Source organism: Microcaecilia unicolor, chromosome 7, assembly GCF_901765095.1.
Source record: "Microcaecilia unicolor chromosome 7, aMicUni1.1, whole genome shotgun sequence".
NCBI lineage: Eukaryota > Metazoa > Chordata > Amphibia > Gymnophiona > Siphonopidae > Microcaecilia > Microcaecilia unicolor.
The window spans coordinates 145,108,033-145,131,469 of record NC_044037.1 but is presented as its reverse complement, the minus strand read 5'-3'; the positions used below and the strand labels follow the sequence as shown (position 1 = coordinate 145,131,469).

General features: G+C 44.6%; 1 protein-coding gene across 1 annotated transcript in view; it reads left to right on the top strand.

The window, feature by feature from the left end:
• Positions 1-23,437, top strand: part of COL6A3 (collagen type VI alpha 3 chain) — a 722,910-nt gene that overhangs the window by 527,258 nt on the left and 172,215 nt on the right. The window contains 1 exon segment of the mRNA XM_030209050.1: positions 13,955-14,017. Coding sequence (XP_030064910.1) covers positions 13,955-14,017 — 63 coding nt within the window.

The window sequence follows — 23,437 nt, the reverse complement described above, 5'->3', positions numbered from 1 at the left end:
GTCCCTGGAGCAGTTTTTAGTGGGCGCAGTGCACTTCAGGCAGGCGGACCCAGGCCCCCCCCCCCCCCACCTGTTACACTTGTGGTGGTAAATGTGAGCCCTCCAAAACCCACTGTACCCACATGTAGGTGCCCCCCCTTCATCCCTAAGGGCTATGGTAGTGGTGTACAGTTGTGGGAAGTGGGTTTTAGGGGGGATTTAGGGGGCTCAGCTTCCAAGGTAAGGGAGCTATGCACCTGGGAGCAATTTGTGAAGTTCACTGCAGTGCCCGGTTGGTGTCCTGGCATGTGAGGAGGACCAGTGCACTACGAATGCTGGCTCCTCCCACGACCAAAGGGCTTGGATTTGGTCGTTTTTAAGATGGGTGTCCTCGGTTTCCATTATGGCCGAAAACCATGGATAACCATCACTAAGGTCGACCATCTCAACATTTAGGTCGACCATCTCTAAGGTCGACCTAAATGTTGAGATTTGGGCGTCCCCGACCTGTTCCTCTGATCCTATCTGCTCAGCATTATCTCTCCTACTGTTATCCTTTCTGTCATATTCTTAATCTTCTGCTGTCCACTGCAACTGTTCCTGATGCCTTCAAACATGCCATAGTTACACCACTCCTCAAAAAACCTTCCTTGGACCCTACCTGCCCTTCCAACTATTGCCCCATCTCCCTCCTCCCTGGAACTCGTTGCCGGAGAATGTAGTGACAGCAGCTGGCCTTACGGAATTTAAAGGGGGTTTGGACAGATTCCTGAGGGAAAAGTCCATTGAACATTATTAATTTTTTTTTTTTTTTTTTTTGGGGGGGGGGGGGGGTTTGCTGGGTTCTTGAAGCCTGGATTGGCCGTTGTCAGAGACAGGATGCTGGGCTTGATGCACCCTTGGTCTTTTACCAGTATTGCGGTACTTATGTACTTCTTATCCAGTCTACTTGAATGTGCTGTTCTCTGCCATTGTCTTGACTTTCTTTCATCTCAAGCTATTCTTGATCCACTTCAATCTGGCTTTCGCCTTCTACATTCAACTGAAACAGTCCTTGCTAAAGTCTCCAATGACCTGTTCCTGGCCAGATCCAAAGGTCTCCATTCTTTCCTCATCCTTCTCGATTTATATCTCCTCCCATGGTTTTCAATATCATTTTTATGCTGATGACTCCAAAATCTACCTTTCCACGCCACGAATCCTGACCCAAGTCTCAGCCTGCCTATCTGACATTACTGCCTGGATGTTTCACTGCCATCAGAAACTAAACATGGCCAAGACCAAGCTTCTTATCTTTCCCCCTAAGCCCACCTCTCCTCCTCCCCCACTCTCTATCTCTTTGGATAACACTGAGGGGCATAATCGAACAGCGTCGGCCATCTCTGTAAATGGGCAGAGCCAACCGTATTTTCGAAAAAGATAGCTGGCCATCTTTTCCTTCGATAATACGGTTGGCACCGGCTAAATCTCAACATTTAGGTCGAATGTTGACATGGCCGGGTTTAGAGATGGCCGGGTTTGATTTTTAGCCATAATGGAAACTAGGCCCAGCCATCTCAAACCCGGTGAAATGCAAGCCTATTGGTCGTGGGAGGAACCAGCATTTGTAGTCCACTGGCACCACTGACATGCTAGGACACCAACCGGGCACCCTAGGGGGCACTGCAGTGGACTTCAAAAATTGCTCCCAGGTGCATAGCTCCCTTACCTTGTGTGCTGAGCCCCCCCCTCCAACCCCCCCACCCCCCCTCCAAAACCCACTCCCCACAACTATACACCACTACCATAGCCCTAAGGAGTGAAGGGGGCACCTACATGTGGGTACAGTGGGTATCAGGTGGGTTTTGAAGGGCTCACATTTTCCACCACAAGTGTAACAGGTGGGGGGGGGGGTGGGCCTGGGTCCGCCTGCCTGAAGTCCACTGCACCCACCACAACTGCTCCAGGGACCTGTATACTGCTGTCAGGGAGCTGGGTATGACATTTGAGGCTGGCAAAAAAAGTTTTTAAAGTTGTTTTTTTGAGGGTGGGAGGGGGTTAGTGACCACTGGGGGAGTCAGGGGAGGTGATCCCCGATTCTCTCCAGTGGTCATCTGGTCAGTTCGGGCACTTTTTTGGGACTTGGACCTGAAAATAAAGGGACCAAATAAAGTGGACCAAATTCTCGTTACGGACGGCTTTCTTTTTTCCATTATCGAGCGAAGCCGGCCATCTCAACGCACGCCCCCATCCTGCCTTTGCTACTGTGCCGACACACCCCCTTGAACTTTCGCTGGCTCCGCGACAGAAAGCAGTTGCAGCCGGCCAAAATCAGCTTTTCATTATACCAATTTGGCCAGATTCAGGAGATCGCCGGCCATCTCCCGATTTGTGTCGGAAGATGGCCGGCGATCTCTTTCGAAAATAAGCTGGACTCTCATTCTCCCTGTCTCATCAGCTCATAACCTTGGGATCATTTTTGACTTCTCTCTCTCTCTGCACATATCCAACAAACTACTAAAACCTGTCATTTTTTTCTCTGTGTACATCTAATAGTACTATAGAAAGGATAAGTAGTAGTAGCTTGAGTATCCCCAAACACAAAGGCATTCCACTGCCCCTGGTTACACGTGTACTTATTAAACGCTGCAGCACCAGCCAGGACCAAGACTGAGCATTTGCAAACCAAACCACAAATTTCTGCATTCCATATTATTTTCATCAACAGAATATAGCAATTATTTCAGAAATATATCCGCATATAGATTGCATATTCAGTAGTGGTATCTGTACAAGAACCAGCAAATCAACACAAGAAGCAACCAATGATGAGATTCCGCCTGAACAAAAAAAGAACTCTGTTTTGGAAAAGAACATTCAGTGTTTTGCTGTGATTTAAGGATCAATTTCCAATGCAAGACTGGTCTTGTATTTCATATGACAACACCTACTGAATTTATTCAGAAGGTATTTGAATTAATTCCCTGATTGTTTCCTATGAGGCAGGTGGTTGTACACTGAAACATGGCTGTGTTGAGTATGTTTGAATAAATTGCTGTTATTTTTCTGGGTAAAACTGAATAAATTGTATTTGTTTTTATTAGTACATTTGGAATCTCATCATTGGTTCCTTTTTGTGTAGTTTGACTTTGGTATTGTGGGAACCTTTGTTTCCTTTGTTTATTCCCTTTATCAGGGCCTTAGGATCTCCAATATTAAATGTGAATCCCTGCAACTGAGCCATAACACAGTTGTCAGAGTCCTTACTGGGACTAAAAATTATGCCTTTATTGAGGGGCCAGTACTAGTTCTCAGTGGAATTCAAAACTTATTTCAAAGTCCTGATTCTAACACAGCATATCTACTACTTTGGGAGACTATCCACCTTATAATTGAAAAAGAAAAACGCCTAGATTTCGACCCAAATCGGGAGATAGACGTTTATCTCACAAAAACGAATAAATCGGTATAATGGAAAGCCGATTTTGGATGTTTTCAACTGCACTCCATCGCGGAAGCGTACAAAGTTGACGGGGGCGTGTTGGAGGCATGGCGAAGGTGGAACTGGGGCGTGGTTATCGGCCGAGGAGAGATGGGCGCCTTTCGCCGATAATGGAAAAAAAATATGCGTTTGTAGCTATAATTTAGGGCACTTTTCCTGGACCCTGTTTCACGAATAAGGCCCCAAAAAGTGCCCTAAATGACCAGATTATCCCCAGAGGGAATCGGGGATGACCTCCCCTGACTCCCTCAGTGGCCACTAACCCCCTCCCACCACAAAAAATGATGTTTCACAACTTTTTATTTTCACCCTCAAATGTCATACCCACCTCCCTGGCAGCAGTATGCAGGTCCCTGGAGCAGTTGTTAGGGGGCGCAGTGGACTTCAGGCCCATCCCCCCCTACCTGTTACAATTGTGCTGCTTAATACTTAATCGTCCAACCTCCCCAAACCCACTCTACCCACATGTAGGTGCCCCCCTTCACCCCTTAGGGCTATAGTAATGGTGTAGACTTGTAGGCAGTGGGTTTTGAGGGGGAAGGGTGCTATGCACCTGGGAGCTCTTTTACCTTTTTTTTTTTTTTGTAAAAGTGCCCCCTAGGGTGCCCGGTTGGTGTCCTGGCATGTGAGGGGGACCAGTGCACTACGAATCCTGGCCCCTCCCACGAACAAATGCCTTGGATTTATTCGTTTTTGAGCTGGGCGCTTTTATTTTCCATTATCGCTGAAAAACAAAAACACCCAGCTCACAAATTGTCGAATAAAACATGGACGTCTATTTTTTTCGAAAATACGGTTCGGTCCGCCCCTTCACGGACCCGTTCTCGGAGATAAACGCCCATGGAGATAGACGTTTTCGTTCAATTATGCCCCTCCACCTATTCTTGTGAGCCTTCTCATTCTTTATGTGGCTAGTGTAGTCATATCATCACCAGTGATCCCCCTGTAAAATAAAATTTGATTTGAATCCACTAGTTAGCCTTTAAAGTTGTGGCTAACTAGTGGAACCATCTTTCTATTCACCCTAGGATAAAGTCTTCCACAAATAGTTTGAAAAGTGGTCCAGGACCCATTTCTTTAGGCTGGCACATAACCATTAACCCACCCTACTCTTTTGCCACACTCCTGGAAGGTCATGGCATAGAGGCTTGGGTAAATTCTGAAGCTTCTTTAGATCTCTAGATGTCTGCCCCATTTTGTATTGCTTATCCTGAATTGGTATGTAGTATATCAAATTAAACAAACATAAACATGTGCAGCCCCATTCTAGATAGAATGCGGAAATCAGAATTGAGATGTCTAGGTCAGGACATGTCAAATTCCAGTAGTATTATAGAAAAGGATCTGCTAACGTAGAGCCTTATATAAAATACATGCAGGAATGCACATTATATGCACCAGTTACATGCAGCAGGAATAATCATTTTACAATTTTCAATGTCTAAACCATCAATGGATTCAGCTAGGTAACATATACATTGAAGGGCACTTACATGTGTAAGTTGGTATTTTATAATCTAAACATTTAAGTGTCAGTACATAGACCTGTATGTGTACCATTTTGGAAACCTGCACATTGTAAATGCTCCCAATTAAGTACAGAGCCCTCAATGATTTGGCACAATCATTTTGTTGAGGGGGGAGGGAGGGAATTAGATGATTAAGGGGGCAACCTCCCCTAATCCCTCCTATAGAGTGTTGCCACAAATGAGCACTTTTCTAAAACCTATACATACCCAGGAATGGCTCAAAAACTGACATTTTTCATGGCGTTCATAAACTTGCATTCCCCCTCTGAAACCATACCCCCTTGCCATATGTACGTATTGCAGATTTACACGTGTAAATCCAGCTTTCTAAAATTGGGTTTTCAACAATTAGTCAATATACATGTGTAAATGCTGGTATTTACATTTGTAAATCACAAACACAGCTTCTATAATAAGGGCCGTAGAGGGGCATAATGGAACAGAAACGCCTATCTCCATGGGCGTTAATCTCCGAGAATGGGTCCGTGAAGGGGCGGAGTGAACCGTATTTTCATAAAAAAATAGACGCCCATGGTTTATTCGCCAAGGTGTGAGCTGGGCGTTTTTGCTTTTCAGCGATAATGGAAAATGAAATCGCCCAGCTCAAAAACGAATAAATCCAAGGCATTTGTTCGTGGGAGGGGCCAGGATTCATAGTGCACTGGTCCCCCTCACATGCCAGGACACCAACCGGGCACCCTAGGGGGCACTTTTACAAAAACAAAAAAACAGGTAAAAGAGCTCCCAGGTGCATAGCACCCTTCCCTTGGGTGTTGAGCCCCCCAAATCCCCCTCAAAACCCACTGCCCACAAGTCTACACCATTACTATAGCCCTAAGAGGTGAAGGGGGGCACCTACATGTGGGTACAGTGGGTTTGGGGGGGTTGGACGACTAAGCATTAAGCAGCACAATTGTAACAGGTAGGGGGGGGATGGGCCTGGGTCCACCTGCCTGACGTCCACTGCACCCCCTAACAACTGCTCCAGGGACCTGCATACTGCTGCTTGGGAGGAGGGTATGACATTTGAGGGTGAAAGTAAAAAGTTGTGAAACATCATTTTTTTGTGGTGGGAGGGGGTTAGTGACCACTGGGGGAGTCAGGGGAGGTCATCCCCGACTCCCTCGGGGGGTCATCTGGTCATTTAGGGCACTTTTTGGGGCCTTATTCGTGAAAAAACAGGGTCCAGGAAAAGTGCCCTAAATTCTAGCTACAAACGCATCCATTATCGGCGAAAGGCGCCCATCTCTGTTCGGGTGATAACCACGCCCCAGTTCCGCCTTCACCACGCCTCCGACACGCCCCCGTCCACTTTGTCCGCATCCGCGACGGAGTGCAGTTGAAAGCGTCCAAAGTTCGGCTTTCGATTATACCGCTTTATTTGTTTTTGTGAGAAAGACGCCCATCTCCCGATTTAGGTCGGAACTTGGGCGTTTTTCTCGTTCGATTATAAGCTGGATAATGTTATACCTACCCCAAATAATACAAAACCCAGGGGACACTCAATGCAATTACATGGAAATACTTTTAGAACAAATAGGAGGAAATATTTTTTCACTCAAAGAATAGTTAAGCTCTGAAACTCGTTGCCGCAGAATGTTGTAACAGTGATTAGCGTATCTTCATTTAAAAAAGGTTTAGACAAGTTCCTGGAGGAAAAGTCCATAGTCTGTTATTGAGATGGACATGGGGTAGGCCACTGCTTGTCCTGGGATTGGTGGCATGGAATGTTGCTACTATTTGGGTTTCTGCCAGGTACTTGTGACCTGGTTTGGACACTGTTGGAAGAAGGATACTGGGCTATATGGACCATTGCTCTGACCCAGTATGGCTATATTTATACAGATAGTATATATGGATAATGGCTGAATATCGCTCCTATTCACATATTAAAATGGCTAATTTTTGGCCCTATGAAGTTCAATTCTATAAACTAGGAGCTAACATTTATGCACCTATTGCACTCATAAATGTTTAGAATGTAAGCGCATACATGGTATGTGTGTGCTTACTCGTGTATATGCAAGTATGCCGCTTAAGCTATTCTGCAAATGGAGCTCTTTTCTTTCTTCCTATATGTTTTGTAGTATGTACACCACTCTGTCCTGCCTAGTCAGTCTGGCAAGTACAGTAAGCACTAAAACTAAAAAAACTACATACTGTGTATTTGCAATGGGATCATTCAGAGGTGGAGCATGGGCAGATCATAGGTGAAGCTCTCAGATACAAATGTAACTTAAAAGAATATTGTAAATTATATACATCCCTGTTGCATTTGATACCTTCACTTATTCCAGCTCCATGGCTGGTGTAAGTGCTGGTACCTAAATGTTAAGCATGCCAGTACCTTCTAATATTCTATAATGGACCTAGATGCCTAAGTTTTATTACAGAATAGATGCCTACCACTCATTTTTGGGATATCCAAATTGAGGCGCCCAGTTGTAGAATTGCTCTATAGTGATTTATATAACCAAATGTTACTCATTTAATGTGGGAGGGGATGGTGACTTTTAAAAAAGGACAAATGAGGTATTGTGTGCTGCTAGCTACATACATCCTTTTGAATATCAGCCTTATTGTTAGACATCAACTTGTGTCACCACCCTGGTGTCAATTCCCAGGTTCATTCCTCTACCTGGGCTAGAATTCCCTGTTCTGTAGCCAAAACTATCCAGAGAAATGCTGTCTTGAAAAGGGAACTCTGCATGTTACCCTGACTTCCTAATCTTCCCTCTCTTCATTCTGGGTTGCTATGCCTCAAAAACCTCTTTTCCACCCAGGAAACGACCACATTCTAAATTTTATACATGCTGCTAACTCTTTATTCAACTTAACAGACATCACAGAACCCCCTTTCACACATGAGGATAACTACAATTCACAAAGTTTCTACCTTTATCCTAAACAACTAACAACATGTATTCCTTTCTAGTAGATCTTGTTAAAGCTCCACTAGATTCGAGCCCCCAATAATGCCTACATGTAATATTCCTGTACTGTACAGAGCTGGATCTTCCTACAACAAATTCCAAAATCACAAATGAAGTAACCTTAGAATCACATAACAGAGTGCAAGTCCCTCTCCCAGCAATATTTCATCTGCATTTCATTTTCTATATGGAGAGAGGGAAGGGGCAAGTTCTTCCTGCCCCAATAATCTCCCACACAGATTTTTTTAACATTAGAGTTAAAATCCCTTCTTAGAAAAATGCTCAGCATTTTTGTATCATTTGGTGCTTTCCCCCCTTTCTTCAGGTTGTCTTGCCCAGGTGCTAACTCCCACACCTTAAAACTTCCTTTAACCTTCTGCTTTCCTTTACTTCTTCATAATAGCAAACTTCTAAAGTGCAGTTTACAGTCCTTTCCAGCTCCCTTAGCCTTGTGTATGTGCCGACTCTGTGTATGTGTCCAGGGAGGGGTTATTTCCACTGGGCTTAGCACCCCTAATAATTTTAAAAAGTTGGCTCCTATTATTCCAAGCCTTCTTTCTTCTGTGAAAGCAGAGCACTTCTTAAAAGAATAATTTATCTCCTAGCCTTCTCCTGGGTTTTTAATTTCTCTTTAAAGTTGCCTTTACTCCCATGCATCTCTACAGAGCTAGATTAGCTCCTAGCCCTCTCCTCTCTATTCAAATAACAGCTTCTCAGTCTTTCCTTGCTTCTTGTAGTCAGCGCCTGGGGTCAGCTTCTCTTCAAATCTCACCTTTTTTCTGCATGCTGCTGTGTGTGTCCTGGGTTTGGTAAGCATTTATAGGTGAATAATTCTTCTGGGCAAAGCTACCCAATGAGTAATTCCCAGGTTCTGTTTACAGGAGTCTGGCTAAACCAACTTCCTAGCTCTGTCCAGGGGTTATATATTATAAAGGAACCTGGCTGTTCTGGGCCTACACCAGAACTTTTCTTCTGTTAGAGAGAACTGGAATAAAAGTAAAGTCACTGCTGTGAAATATATTAATTTATTATATAGGTAAGAAAATAGAATAATACACCCTACACTACAGCTCAGCTGTACAAATGTAGCTCCCTTATGCTGATAAGCAACTGTAGAATGTATTGTCTAACTAAAACACTGATATCACTGGTTACTAGGTTATTACACAATCCTGATTAGTAATACTGACTAGGTCATGAAGTAATACAGTTAGCAGCACATCTTCCTGATCACAAAGTTCTGACTAACCCGCCTTTGCTGAGGTAAGAACCCACTAGCTAATCCCCGACTATAGGAAATAAATCCCTGTAATTCTTACCGAGCTGACTCTAGGTGGTCTCTCAGATGAAGTGGACACAGGTTTTTCCCTTTAGACTCCAGCTGTTTTCCACAGCGAGTCCCCATCTTAGGAAACAGCACAGGCTCTCTGCAGCATGCAGGATTACAGTCTCTCTGGCCGGTAGAGCTGAACCAACAGGTACTTTCTTCAGATAGTCAGTTCACAAGGTTGTGGACCACTTCAGGTCTCGCTGGTCTTCTTGCCAGCTACTCTTCTTCCAGTAGAACCAGACAAATTCTCCCTTTCTTCTTTTCTTGTCTGTCCTTTTTCTTGTCTTACTTTCTTTCTTTTTCTGGTTTCCGCTCTCTAGCCCCTGATTCCCAGGTGACCAGACAACAACCAATCAGGATCTTGTCCAGCTCCTTCCCTGAGCAAGAAAAAACCTTTTTGATCTTCAAGTTGTTACATTGTGGTATGCATTCCTGTCTCTCATCAGACTCGCTGGCACCATGGCCCTACCCCCCCTGTAGCTCATCAGGGAGGTGCAAGGGTCAGGTAGCCCACTGCATATCCTTGAGTTTTTTCCACACCTGCCAGTTATTTACCACAAGCAGAGCTCTGCAACAAACAGAAAGTTGAATCTGCTTGGTCACTGAAGTGCAGGGTCTTAGTTCACAGACTCCATCTTGACATAGTTGTATACACAGGCAGAGACCAGCAGAGTGAGGCTCACAGGGAAATAGCCCTACAGGTTCCTCCCCTCTCAGGATGCCTGAAGCTTCCTAATGCAGGACTAGCCTTGTGCACAGAGTGAGCCACACTCTCTTCTTAATCTGCAGGGCAGTTAATGACTACTCTGCTTACCTTCAGGGAGTCAGTTTGTGTTGTACAGCTCCCATGATTCATATCTGCATTCCCTAAGTTATATTGTTGCAGGAATTACCACTATTGTTAGCAGAATCTGTGGTACTTCAGGAGTCAAACACCACACACCAGAATGAGAGAGAAATCTTTATTTGCCAGCAAACAAAGTAGGACATCAGCGCTAGCTCTCTCCTTCTCTTCAGCTCCTTCTCTAATGTAAGCTGCTTCTGCTCTCCTTTATATAGGGTCCTAAACCCTTCTAGCCCCCCTTTCTCACCAGATGGTAAAGAATAGATTGATTACCCTGTCTTGAACTAATTATCTCTACACATTTACTCAAAAATATCAGTTACATAGGTTTGAGATATTTCCTAAACTGACCTATGACCTGGGGCCTTTCAAACTAGACAATGTGGCACCTATCTCCTGCATTTTATTATTATTAAATTCTCAGATTCCCAATCAACTTCATACTAACTGCTAACTGGACTCTGGCATTCATTAAGGGGCCAAGGGGCCAGTCTTGCTTAATGGCACACAGACATGGTTTGTTATTACTTTCAGGAGACCAGTCCTACACTTAGCTATAATCCATCAAGGAGAAGACTTGACTTTTCCTGACCTCTTTCACCTATTAGCTTCATACACAGAACTAGCTAGGACTATGGATAATTCAAACCAGATGATGACCTCTTAAACTGCAGACAAATCTCACTTGAAAGTCAGACACTGAATTAAAAAGATATTTTACAGGGAGAAATAGACTTATTAAACAGAATAAAACATATTTTAAAATAAGCAGAAATCAGAATTCCTTATAAGACAAAATCTAAATCTAGAATTATTTAAATCTACACTATCTCCTTCTAAACAGCGTTCAGTCTAATCCTTTTAAAACAGCTTGCTTGCTGATCCCCTTGAGATTGTCCACTATGCCTTGCTAGAATGGCATCCAGATGTGGTAAATAATACCTATGAACAATCCATCACTCAAAAAGGGACAAAGAAAGTTTTACTTCTCTCTGACCTTTCTAACCTCTAGTCTAGCAAAAGCTAGACATTTGAGTAATTAAAACCAGATGGCATTCTACCACTTGCAGGACTGAACCAAACTTAAACAGAATTAACAAATTAATATAATTTCTCTGCCCAGGCTGCCTCAATATTTGGCTAACTTCCTGGGTTTTGTTTCTTGCCTGCTGCTCCTCCCATGGCTTCTGCTTGTTTCAGTTCCCAGTGCTTTCCTGGGTCCTGACTTTCTAAGTAAAGGTAGTTTTCGTTAGGTTTTTATTCCTTTCTTGGGGCCCTTTTCTAGCCTGCTTCCCTTTATTGTCCCCCTCTCTTCAGGCTCTGACTGGTGCCAGTCAGACTTGTTAGATGAATTTTTTCACAACAAAAATGGAAGAATATTTCTGAAATATTAAATTGGAAACCACATTTGGACCTAGAGGCAATTATCACTATGAACCTTTTGATTTCATACAAGCTACATATGGAATAATTCTCCCTCCTTTATCATGAAATATATTGCAGTTTATATATTTAGGGGCTCATTTTCAAAAGAGTATCAATAATAAATCATGATTTTCAAACTTGGATTTGAGACAGAATCAGAAGGACACATACTGGGGCGGCATCTGGGTGTGACCAAAACTTGGATATTTTTTTCTGCCATAATGGAACAAAGCAAAAATGTCCAGGTCTAAAAGTTAGATGGGTTGGTGTAGACCTGTTTCAGTCATGGCTAAGTCACAAAAAGGTGCCCTAAAATGACCATTGGAGGGATTAAGACATGATACCCCCACACACGTATACCCCCAGTGCCACACACACACACACGTATACCCCCAGTGGTCTTTGACCCCCTCCCAACCCTCAAAGCTGTGAAAGAAACAGTACATACCAGCTTCAGATGTTATGCTCAGTCCTATTAGAGCAGCAAGAAGGTCCCTGGAGTAGTCCAGTGGTTGGTGCAGTAACTGTAGAGAAGGAGACCCAGGCCCATATCCCACACTAACTGGTACACTTGTGGTGGAATGTGTGAGCCCTCTAAAACTCACCAAAAACCTACTGTACCTACATATAGGTGACACCTGCAAGCATAAAGTGTATTGCAGTGCTGTACAGTAGGGTTTTGGAGGGCTCACCATACAATTTAAGGGGGTAACAAGTGAGATGTGTACCCGGGACCTTTATGTGAAGTTCACTGCAGTGCCCCCTAGGATGCCCCACTGTTCTTCTAGGATGTCTGTGTGGTCAGTCTGCTTAGAATGCTGGGCCCCCATATATCCCCGTTTTTTTCCCTTGGCCGTTTGGGAGGGGGGGGGGGGAGTTCGGAAATGGTCCTAAAAGATGGATGCACTGAGCACAAATACTTCTAGCAAATGGCCATTTTTGAAACAAAAAGTTGGACTTTTTCTGGTTTGAAAATGGTCATGTTTACTACTGGATCTTTGGTCATTTCTGCAAAGCATCCAAAATTGGATTTAGATGTCATATCGAAAAAGCACCTCCACAGCTCTCACAGTAATGTAAAGCAGGATATAGCAACATGTGCCATTAACCACAATAATGCATTGACTCTAAACAGTCATTGGGGGATGGATGACGCATTACTGCTGCTACTTGACAGTCCAGCTCATTTTCGAAAGTGATCGCCGGCCATCTTCTGACATAAATCGAGAGATGGCCGGTGATCTCCTGAACCCGTCCAAATCGGTATAATCGAAAGCCGATTTTGGCTGGGTTCAACTGCTTTCCATCGTGGAGCCAGCGAAATATCAAGGGGCATGTCGGTAGGGTAGTGAAGGCGGGACGGGGGAGGGACGGGGGCGTGCTCACGAGATGGCCAGCTTCGCCCAATAATGAAAAATAAAAGCCAGGCTTGTAGAGCATTTCGCCGGCTGTACTTGGTCCCTTTTTTTTCACGACCAAGTTTCAAAAAGGAGCCCCAACTCACCAAATGACCACCAGAGGGAATCGGGGATGACCTCCCCTTACTCCCCCAGTGGTCACCAACCCCCTCCCACCCAAAAAAAAACAAAAAAAAACTTTTTTCCCAGCCTCTATGCCAGTCTCAAATGTCATACCCAGCTCCCTGATAGCAGTATACAAGTCCCTGGAGCAGTTTTCAGTGGGTGCAGTGCACTTTAGACAGGTGGGCCCAGGCCCATCCCCCCCTACCTGTTACACTTGTGGTGGTAAATGGGAGTCCTCCAAAAAACCCCAAAACCCACTGTACCCACATGTAGGTGCCCCCCTTCACCCATAAGGGCTATGGTAATGGTGTAGAATTGTGGGGAGTGGGTTTTGGGGGGGATTTGGGGGGCTCAGCACCCAAGGTAAGGGAGCTATGCACCTGGGAGCTATTTGTTTTTAGAAGTGCCCACTAGGGTGCCTGGTTGGTGTCCTGGCATGTCAGGGGGACCAGTGCACTACAAATGCTGGCTCCTCCCACGACCAAATGCCATGGATTTGGCTGGGTTTGAGATCGCCGGCATTATTTTCCATTATGGCCGAAAACCAATGCCGGCCATCTCAAACCCGGCGAACTCTCGCATTTGACTGGTCCCAACCGTATTAGCAAAAAAAAGATGGCTGGCCATCTTTTTTGAAAATACGTTTGGCTCCGCCCACTTACAGCGCCGGCCCCGAAGATGGCTATTTGGCCAGTGCCGTTCGATTATGCCCCTCATTATCATTTATGTAATACCAATAACATATGCCACTAAAGTGTACTTTTACAAAATGTAGAATAGCAAGTACTCTAATAGTCTATGTCTGCATAAGTTTATATTTCATTTCTAGAAATATTAGTTTTTATATGTGAGCATTTCTGCATTTTTATTCAGTATGCGAATTGCAGTTAAATCGTATATCTTTTCCTAGGGCAATGCTGGAGAACCAGGAGTACCTGGCCAGAAAGGCGAACAAGGCTACCCAGGACCATCAGTAAGTACTTTCTCTTTTGGTAGCTAGGACTCTGCAGAATTTAAACTGAATCAGTAAGTATACTTGAAAGAAAGCAACATTAACCTTGCTTGATGTAATGTTTATTTCTGACCACATTTTAGAGAATTTGGCGTGATATTTAAAGAGTTTTGATATATTTAATGATGATTCATGTATACAAACTCTGGTTACTTCTGTCAGAAAGAAATAAGGATCAATATTCAGTAGGAGTTAATCAGAAAGTAAGAAAAAATAAGGGAAGTGAAGTGATATACCACGTTTCTTGGTATTTTGCAACTACATTCAAAGCGGTTTATATATACACAGTGGTGTGCTGGTAAATTTTTAACAACAGGCTCTCTCCCCGGTCCACCTCGGCGCCCCCCCCCCCCCATCCACCTCGGCGCCCCCCCCAAAAAAATTGCAGAGCTGGCTATACCCGGGGGGGGGGGGGGGCGGCCAACACATTACTCTCTCCAGGAAAAAAAAAATTAAATGATCCCAGGTTCCAATCTAATTCATGTTTAATATGGGATAAAATGCCATAAATAAGTAAATAAATATAAACTTTTAACGTTCAGCACCTGATTCTCAAAGTGGACATATTCCAAACACTATAATGAAAATAAAATTATTTTTTTTCTACCTTTGTTGTCTGGTGACTTTGTTTCTCTGATCATGCTGGTCCAGTATCTGATTCTGCTGCTCTCTATCTGTTCCCTTGACTCCGTTTCCAGGGCTTCCTTTCCATTTATTTCTTTTCTTTCTTCTTCATTTCTGGTCCTCCACATACTTGACTGTACAGTGGATCCAGCTTCTGCCTATTTTCTCCATCCATGTGCAGTTTCTCTCCTCACTTCCTTTTCCCTCATCTAATCTCCTTCCTCTACCTTCCCTCCATGTCCAGCATTTCTTCTCTCTCCCTTCCCTCCTCTCCATCCATGTCCAGAATTTCTCTTGCTCTCCCCTCCATCCATGTCCTGAAACTCTCCTCTCTCCTCTGTCCCTCTCTATCCATCCATACCCAGCAATTCTCCTCTCTCTCCTGCCCCCCTCTACCCACCCATGCCCAGCAAGTCTCTCCTCTGCCCCCTCTACCCACGCATGCCCAGCAAGTCTCTCCCCTGCCCCCTCTACCCACCCATGCTCAGCAAGTCTCTCCCCTGCCCCCCTCTACCCATCCAGCAATTCTCCTCCCTCCCCTGCCGCTCCAAAGCATGTCCAACGATGTCCTTCGCCCCCACCCTCCCCTCCATCTTTTTTTAATTACCTCCGTCAAAGCGCACGCCATTTAAAGCCCTGCTGCGTGCTGGCCGTCTCCAGGCTTCCCCTGCTTGCTTCGGATGATGTTCGTGCCTTAGTCCCGCCTTCGCGAAAAAGGACATGACATCAGAATGAAGGCGGGACTAAGGCACGAACATCATCCGAAGCAAGCAGGGGAAGCCTGGAGATGGCCAGCACGCAGCAGGGCTTTAAATGGCATGCGCTTTGACGGAGGTAATTAAAAAAAGACGGAGGGGGCGAAGGACATGGTTGGATATGCTTCGGAGCGGCAGGGGAGGTAAGTATGGCCTGTGATGGCGCCCTTCTGCCATGCTTACCTCCCGCAATGTTGCCGGCTCACCCCCAACAACAACTGGCTCGCAAGAGCTGTCAAAATTTAACAAGCGGCTCTTGCGAGCCGGTGTGAGCCGGCTCCAGCACACCACTGTATATACAGGTACTTATTTTGTACCGGGGGCAATGGAGGGTTAAATGACTTGCCCACAGTCACAAGGAGCTGCAGTGGGAATCGAACCCAGTTCCCCAGGATCAAAGTCCACTGCACTAACCACTAGGTGATATTCAAAGCTCAGTTTGCTCTTCACCCCATAGCAGTTCCACATCTGTTTGATAAATTGACCTGTGAAATGAAAACCTTGGTCAGAGTCCACTAGCATAGGCAAACCTGTGGGGTGCAGGGGGAGCGGTCGCTCCCCCAAACAGATTTTTAGAAGAGATGGCACCTAAGCACCAAATGCCTGCAGTACTAATAGCTTTCTCTGCCTCCTTCCCCCTCCCACCTACTCCTCCTGTCTCTTCCGCCCACTGTCTCCCATCCGTGTGGTCGCTCGTTTTTAAAGCCCTGAGACGTTTTCCCGTCTGACACCGGCGATTCACATAGCCAGCCTTCTGCCAGCGTCGGGGCCTCTCCCTCAGGTGCGTCCCACCTCTGTGGGAGACAGGAAGTTGCATTAGAGGTGGGACGCGCCCGAGGGAGAGGCCTCAACGCTGGCAGAAGGCTGGCTATGTGAATCGCCGGTGTCAGACGGGAAAACGTCTTAGGGCTTTACAAACGAGCGACCACGCAGATGGAAGACAGCGGGCAGAAGAGACAGGTGTAGGTGCAAGACTCGTGCAGGAGGGTAATGAAAATCACCATGGAAGAAATATGTAAGACTCAGGGGGGGGGGGGGGGAGGCTGGGCTGGAGAAAGGAGAAAGTGGCCCAAGAAGGTTTAATAGACAGAAGTGGAACTGAGCCTATCTAGTCCGTTGTAAGCAAGGAAGTAATAAATAGGGCCACAGACCTTTATGTAAGGAGAGTAAATAAAAGCAAGAGAAAAAGGAAACCGATATGGTTCTCCAAGCAAGTGGCTGAGAAAATAAAGGCTAAAGAGTTAGCGTTCCAGAAATATAGAAAATCTCAAGAAGAGGAACACGGGGAGGAATATCGGATGAAACTGAAAGAAGCCAAGAGAGAGGTACGTCTGGCAAAGGCGCAAGCGGAAGAACAAATGGCTAGAAATGTAAGGGGGGGGGGGCGACAAAAATTTCTTCAGGTTGTAAACGGGCCCACTACTCCAGTATGGGGGGAGGAAGCTGCCTCCCAGGAATAGCCAGAACTTCACAAAACTGCCACCAGGAAATACTTCAAAACATTCCTTTATTTTCCAGATTCATAAACAAAACTTCACTCCAGAGTAGAGACTTGCTTCTCAGGCAGGGCTGTTCTGCCTTGCTTAGTACATCAGCCAATTACACAAAGACGTTGCCCCCTTCCCTGAGGGGAATGCAATAGTCCTTTGGAAATCCCTGCTTTTTTGTCCCCGTCAGTAGCAAACAAATAGTACTTGTCCCACAAGCAGGATTTCCCCTCAAGACAAACACTTAATCCCCCAGCAGCCTTTACTTTCAGGAGGTTCATTACTTTTGGGTCTTCCTCCCACCCAAGGTATTTCAGCCTGCTTCAGTACTTTAGGGACCTGTCTTGCCCAAGAATTTTTAGCCTGCACTGCTCCTCTCCTCCTGAACTGAACCCCTCTTCCCACCAGGCAGCCCTCCTTCATAAACAAGCCTTCCAACTTCAGAGGTTCTCAAAATAATCAGGTTTCAAAACAGGTTAGTAATTCCCCCACCATTCATGGTTTCCCCAAAGCAAACAGGTCTCCCACAAGAAAACAGGCTTTAAACCAAAATAAATTCCAAAACCATGTAGGTTTCCAAACCTTCAGGGGCTGCCTTCCTCAGCTCTCAAGCTCCCATTCCATTCTCCTTCCTTCCCCTGCTCAGGCCGATTAATTCCCATCCAATCCTCCTCCTGCTTCTCAGCCCACCCCTCCCTATTACAGGTGGGCAGTATGATATGCTGATTGCAGGTCCAGGGGAACTGGCTCCTTCAGTCACCCTCCCTCTTGTGGTCAGAGACGGTATAAGGCCAGCTTGCCTATCCCCTGGGCTCGCACTGCTAGGACTGGAAATGCATTCTGGGATATGTAGTTCATGGTTTTGCTGCTTCACTCTATACATCGGGGATGTAGCCTTGTCACAAGGTATATTAGTGAAAGGAGAATGACTAAAAAGAGAATTGTGAGACTAAAAGATACAGCGAACCGCTATGTAGATAATGATGAAGAAAAAGCAAATTTGCTAAATAGATACTTTTGTTCTGTTTTCACTGAAGAAAATCCTGGAGAAGGACCGCGAGGGACTGGCAAAAGTACACCTGAGAATGGAATGGATATAGCACCGTTCACGGAAGAGAGTGTGTATCAACAACTTGGAAAGCTAAAGGTGGCAAAGCCATGGGACTGGATGGGATCCATCTCAGAATATTGAGGGAGCTCAGAGAGGTTCTGGCGGGTCCTCTTAAAGATTTGTTTAATAAATCCTTGGAGATGGGAGAGGTTCCGAGGGATTGGAGAACGGCAGAGGTGGTCCCTCTTCACAAAAGTGGTGATAGGGAAGAAGCTGGAAACTACAGGCCAGTAAACGTAACTTCGGTTATTGGAAAAGTAATGGAAGCGATGCTGAAGGAAAGGATAGTGAATTTCCTGGAAGCCAATAAGTTGCAAGATCCGAGACAACATGGTTTTACCAGAGGGAAATCGTGCCAAACGCATCTCATTGAATTCCTTGATTGGGTAACTGGAGAATTGAATCATCGACGTGGTATAGACGTAATCTACTTAGATTTTAGCAAAGCTTTTGACACGGTTCCCCACAGGAGGTTCTTAAATAAACTAGATGGGCTGAAGATAGGTCCCGAAGTGGTGAACTGGATTAGGAACTGGTTGACGGACAGACGACAGAGGGTGGTGGTAAATGGAGTTCGCTCGGAGGAGGGAAAGGTGAGTAGTGGAGTGCCTCAGGGATTGGTGCTGGGGCCGATTCTGTTCAATATATTTGTGAGTGACATTGCCGAAGGGTTAGAAGGTAAAGTTTGCCTATTTGCGGATGATACTAAGATTTGCAACAGAGTGGACACCCGGGAGGGAAGGAGGAACAGGGGTGATATGATACAGATGTTCAAATACTTGAAAGGTATTAATCCGCAAACAAATCTTTTCCGGAGATGGGAAGGCGGTAGAATGAGAGGACATGAAATGAAATTGAAGGGGGGTAGACTGAAGAAAAATGTCAGGAAGTATTTTTTCACAGAGAGGGTGGTGGATGCTTTGAATGCCCTCCCGCGGAAGGTGGTGGAGATGAAAACGGTAACGGAATTCAAACATGCGTGGGATATGCATAAAGGAATCCTGTGCAGTAGGAATGGATCCTCAGAAGCTTAGCCGAAATTGGGTGGCGGAGCAGGTGGGGGAAGAGGGGTTGGTGGTTGGGAGGCGAGGATAGTGGAGGGCAGACTTATACGATCTGTGCCAGAGCCAGTGATGGGAGGCGGGACTGGTGGTTGGGAGGCGGGAAATACTGCTGGGCAGACTTGTACGGTCTGTGCCCTGAAAAAGGCAGGTACAAATCAAGGTAAGGTATACACATATGCTTATCTTGTTGGGCAGACTGGATGGACCATGCAGGTCTTTTTCTGCCGTCATCTACTATGTTACTATGTTTGGTTAATCTGTGTCTACTCCCCCGCGCAGTTGTCATTGCTGTTCACGCGAAACAAAGCAAGCAAAGTTATGAGCTGCTGCATCCACCTTGTAAATTTTGTATTGTTGGTCCATCTGTAACAAGACTAAAGTAGTTTCAGTTGGATAGGCAGTGCCTTAAAAGCTGGAGGAGAAAAGAAATAACAATCAAATATCACTAAAGCAGCTTAAAAAAATTATTATAGCCGCCGGTAGAAACCACAATTATAAACTCTATAGGTTGAGCTAATTTTTCTTCACTGTTCACCGATAGAGACACAGGGGCACTACTAGAAAGGGGGGTAAGGAGATAGGGACACAGAGAGTACACTACTGGAATGGGGAGGAGGAGATAGGGACACAAAGAGGCACTACTGGAAGGGGGCAATGGGAATATGGGGAGAATGGTGAAAAAGGGGTGAGATAGGGAGAAAGAGGTAATGCTGGAAAAAGGGGGAAGATGGGGGACACAGGGCAATGTTAGAAAAAGGGAGAGATGGAGACACCAGGAGGGCAGATATTAGAAAAGGGGGAGATGAGGAGACCAAGGTAGGCTTGTGCTGAAAACAGGGGCGGGGATGGGGACACAGAAAGGGCAGATGCTGAACTTGGGGGTAGGATAGGGACAAGGGACATAGAAGGGAGATACTAGACAGGACAAATATAGTGGTGCAGAGGAAAGAAATGTCAGATGGGCAAGAGACCCTATAAAGTCAGAAGAAACAGAGAAAAACAGAAAAGAGACAGTGGGACCAAAGCAAATGAGAAAATAAATTGTTCAAACAGTAGAAAAAGGTATTTTATTTTGAATTTGATTTTAGGAATAAGACAGTATTTAAAAATGCACATCTCCGATGTCTTCAAATTAGCAATCCTGCAGGGGTCCGAGTGCATTTTCTTAAGTAATTTTGAATGTACTGCAGCACAGATTTTGATGGGTAGAATCAGGGACTGCAAATCCCACATTAATTTGAGATGTCAGTTCACACTAGGACTGGTTGAAAAATCTCCCTTCTGGAGCTCGATCACATGGCAGCTCTATGCACAGCTATTTCATAGTGGGGACATAAAACGAAAGATCAGTGCCAACAGATGTAGAGAAGGAAAGGAAGAAAAGAGGCGAGAGAAGAAATGGAAAGGCCAACCTGGAAAAGAATTTGTATGGCTGACTCGTGGAACATGGAAAAAAAAGACTGGGACCAGCCAAATTCCCAGTCAACAAAGGTAGAAGAAAATTATTTTTATTTAATACTTTGTAAGGACTGAGATGTACCTGCTTTGTAAAACGTACATTTTTTTCTATTTTTATTTTGCAAAGTACAGGAGAAAATGCATTTCTGTTTCTTTTTTACCAGTATTGCACTGTTTATAGAGTCTGGCTTCCTTGGGCAGAGAGGAGGGGGGTCTATTTCAATTTTTGTTTTTGTTGTTGTTGCTCTCTATTCTGTATTAGATTGGTAGCATGGAATGTTGTCACAATTTGGGTTTCTGCCAGATGCTTGTGACCTGGGTTGGCCACTGTTGGAAACAGGATACTGGGTTAGATGGGCCATTGGTCTTACCCAGTATGGCTACTCTTATGTTATATAGATGAGGGTCTGTCCATGTTCTGCATGTGTGACTGAGGTGAAGGATTCTGCTAGCAAGTAGTGTCTGTGTAGGAATGTGTAACAGTGCAGCTTGTTCCAGTTTCCCAATAGTAGGTATATCGGTGCTCCAGAACCCAGTGTAATGTTATTATTATTATTAGCATTTGTATAGCGCTACCAGATGCATGCAGCGCTGAACACCTAATATGGCACTGTCTTTTCATATGTAGGTTAGGGCTGTTATGGTGTGGTGAGTTTTGTGTTCTAGGGCAGTGTTTCCCAAATTGGTTCTACAGTACCCCCTTGCCAGTCAGGTTTTCAAGCTATCCACAATAAGTATGCTTGACATTGATTTGCATATACTGCCTCCATTACATGCAAATCTTTTTCATGCAGATTCATTGTGGATAGCCTGAAAACCTGAATGGCAAGAAGGTGCTCCAGGACCACCTAGGGAAATACTTCTCTTGGTCCCACTGTAATATTTATAGCACCGTCTTTTCATATTTAGGTTAGGGCTGTTATGGTGTGGTAAGTTTTCAGTATAGGTTTTGGGTGTCTTTTTGCAGGGGTTTGTGTAATTTCACAAAGTGTCTAGCACTATTTGAATGTAGGCTATGGGGCAAGGGCCACCTTTGGTGGCCTTTGTCACCCAAAATAAAAATGCTCAGGACTAGTGTTCTTCACTTCCTGTAGAGTCACCTCACAAACAAAAGCCCATTTGATTTAAACAAGGTGCCTAGCAGTGGAAGGAATGTGTATGCTATTCCTGAGGTGATGGTCACAATTTGAATATTTTTACTTTGTGGTTAAGGTTGCCTGCTCTGGCCAGTCCAGGGACCTCTTCTGCGTCCTGCCTCCTGATGTAACTTACCGTTTTCCTTGTAGGCAGGACGCAACAGAGACAGCCTGTATTAATCATTGCCCGCCATAGCACCTGAGCAACAACATAGACAGTGCTGTCTAGCTGACACCAACCGGCGCCTATTTTATAAAAGTCTGCTCCCCCTGAGATCAAAACCTGGCTACGCCTCTGAGGCAAACCCCATCTACTGAATACATGGTTTAGCAGCAAGGTGGTTGTGGTCTCTGTTGTGCAGTTTGGAACAAGAAGACATTCCATCCATTTCGTAAACATATAGTTGACAGTGAACATGTACTGGGTACCATGGCGGGATCAGGTCATGGGACCAATCTAATCATCTGGATGGTGATGAAGGCTGAAAATGGTATACAGACTTCACATTTTGATGCATGTGGGGCTGATAATGTTACCACCCCTCTCGGCTGGACTACAGTGATGTGCTCCCAGATACCTGTTGTTTGTAGTCATGGCGAATATCCAGGGAACACACACTCACAGCCGAGGGAGTGGAACAAATAAACTAACCTCGTCCTTTACTCTCAAAGAATAAAGGAGGAAAAGAATCTAAATTTAGGATTTGTTCCTGAAATGGAAGGACCAAACTTTCAGATATGCAAATGATCTTTTTCTTTATTGAATACAAATGCAAGCAAATTTTCATTCAAATAAACTCAAATTCACAATTAGTGTGTGGCTTAATAGAACTGCAATAACATATTCAACATTCAAATGTAGTTTTACATGTATACCCTTAACTTTTTCTGTTTCTTTCAACAAAATCACCTAAAAAGGCAGAAAAGAACCTTTTCAGATAAATATTTAAATTGTCTTTTTATCAAAGTCAGATATTAGTTTCTATTCTCTTTCCTTGCTATTGATGTTAGAATTTCAGTCTTTATAGGTATTATGGATGTTTGTGCAAGGATCTCACTTGAACCCAGAACACTTAAGCAAATCAGGAAAACGTGGGTTTTTTATATTTGATGTTGTTCTGTTCTTTAGTTTTCCCTTAAAATGTTGTAAACCAAAAAAACTTATATGTCCTTCAATATCCTTTGCCAATGTCACTTAGCTGTGGTTGAATTTATTTAGGTGAGGTCTTTCTTGCGTTGGAGCTCAGCCGGACATTCTGAAGAGGAATATTTCACCAATCTCTTCTCCCTAAACCTCACTTATAAAGAAAATAATTCTGGAAGCAAAACCTTAGAACTGCCTGAGCTGGATCAGGAACGGACTCTACTCTGGTGACAATCAGTTCTCAATACTGTGGCCATACTCTCTAATTGAAATAAAATAAGTTAAAGGTTTTCTCACTACAAAACCTATTTCTCACTGTTGATTCCCTGTTCTAAAATCCAGCAGGCTTCAACATTCCATCTCACAGACTTCACATAAAAGCATAACTTTTCCCTTCACAGCTATCAGATCAATCTGGAGAATACAGCATACTCATACAAAAACAGTGCTGGATTTTCTTTAATCTGCAGTCTGATTCCAAACCCTGTACTGAACTCAGAACTCTCTCCAACAACACACCTTTCCCACAGACACAGCTTAATGGCTTCTTTTTCCAAATATCAACTTCATTTCTCAGTCCTTCCCCTGTGTCATACTTAAAA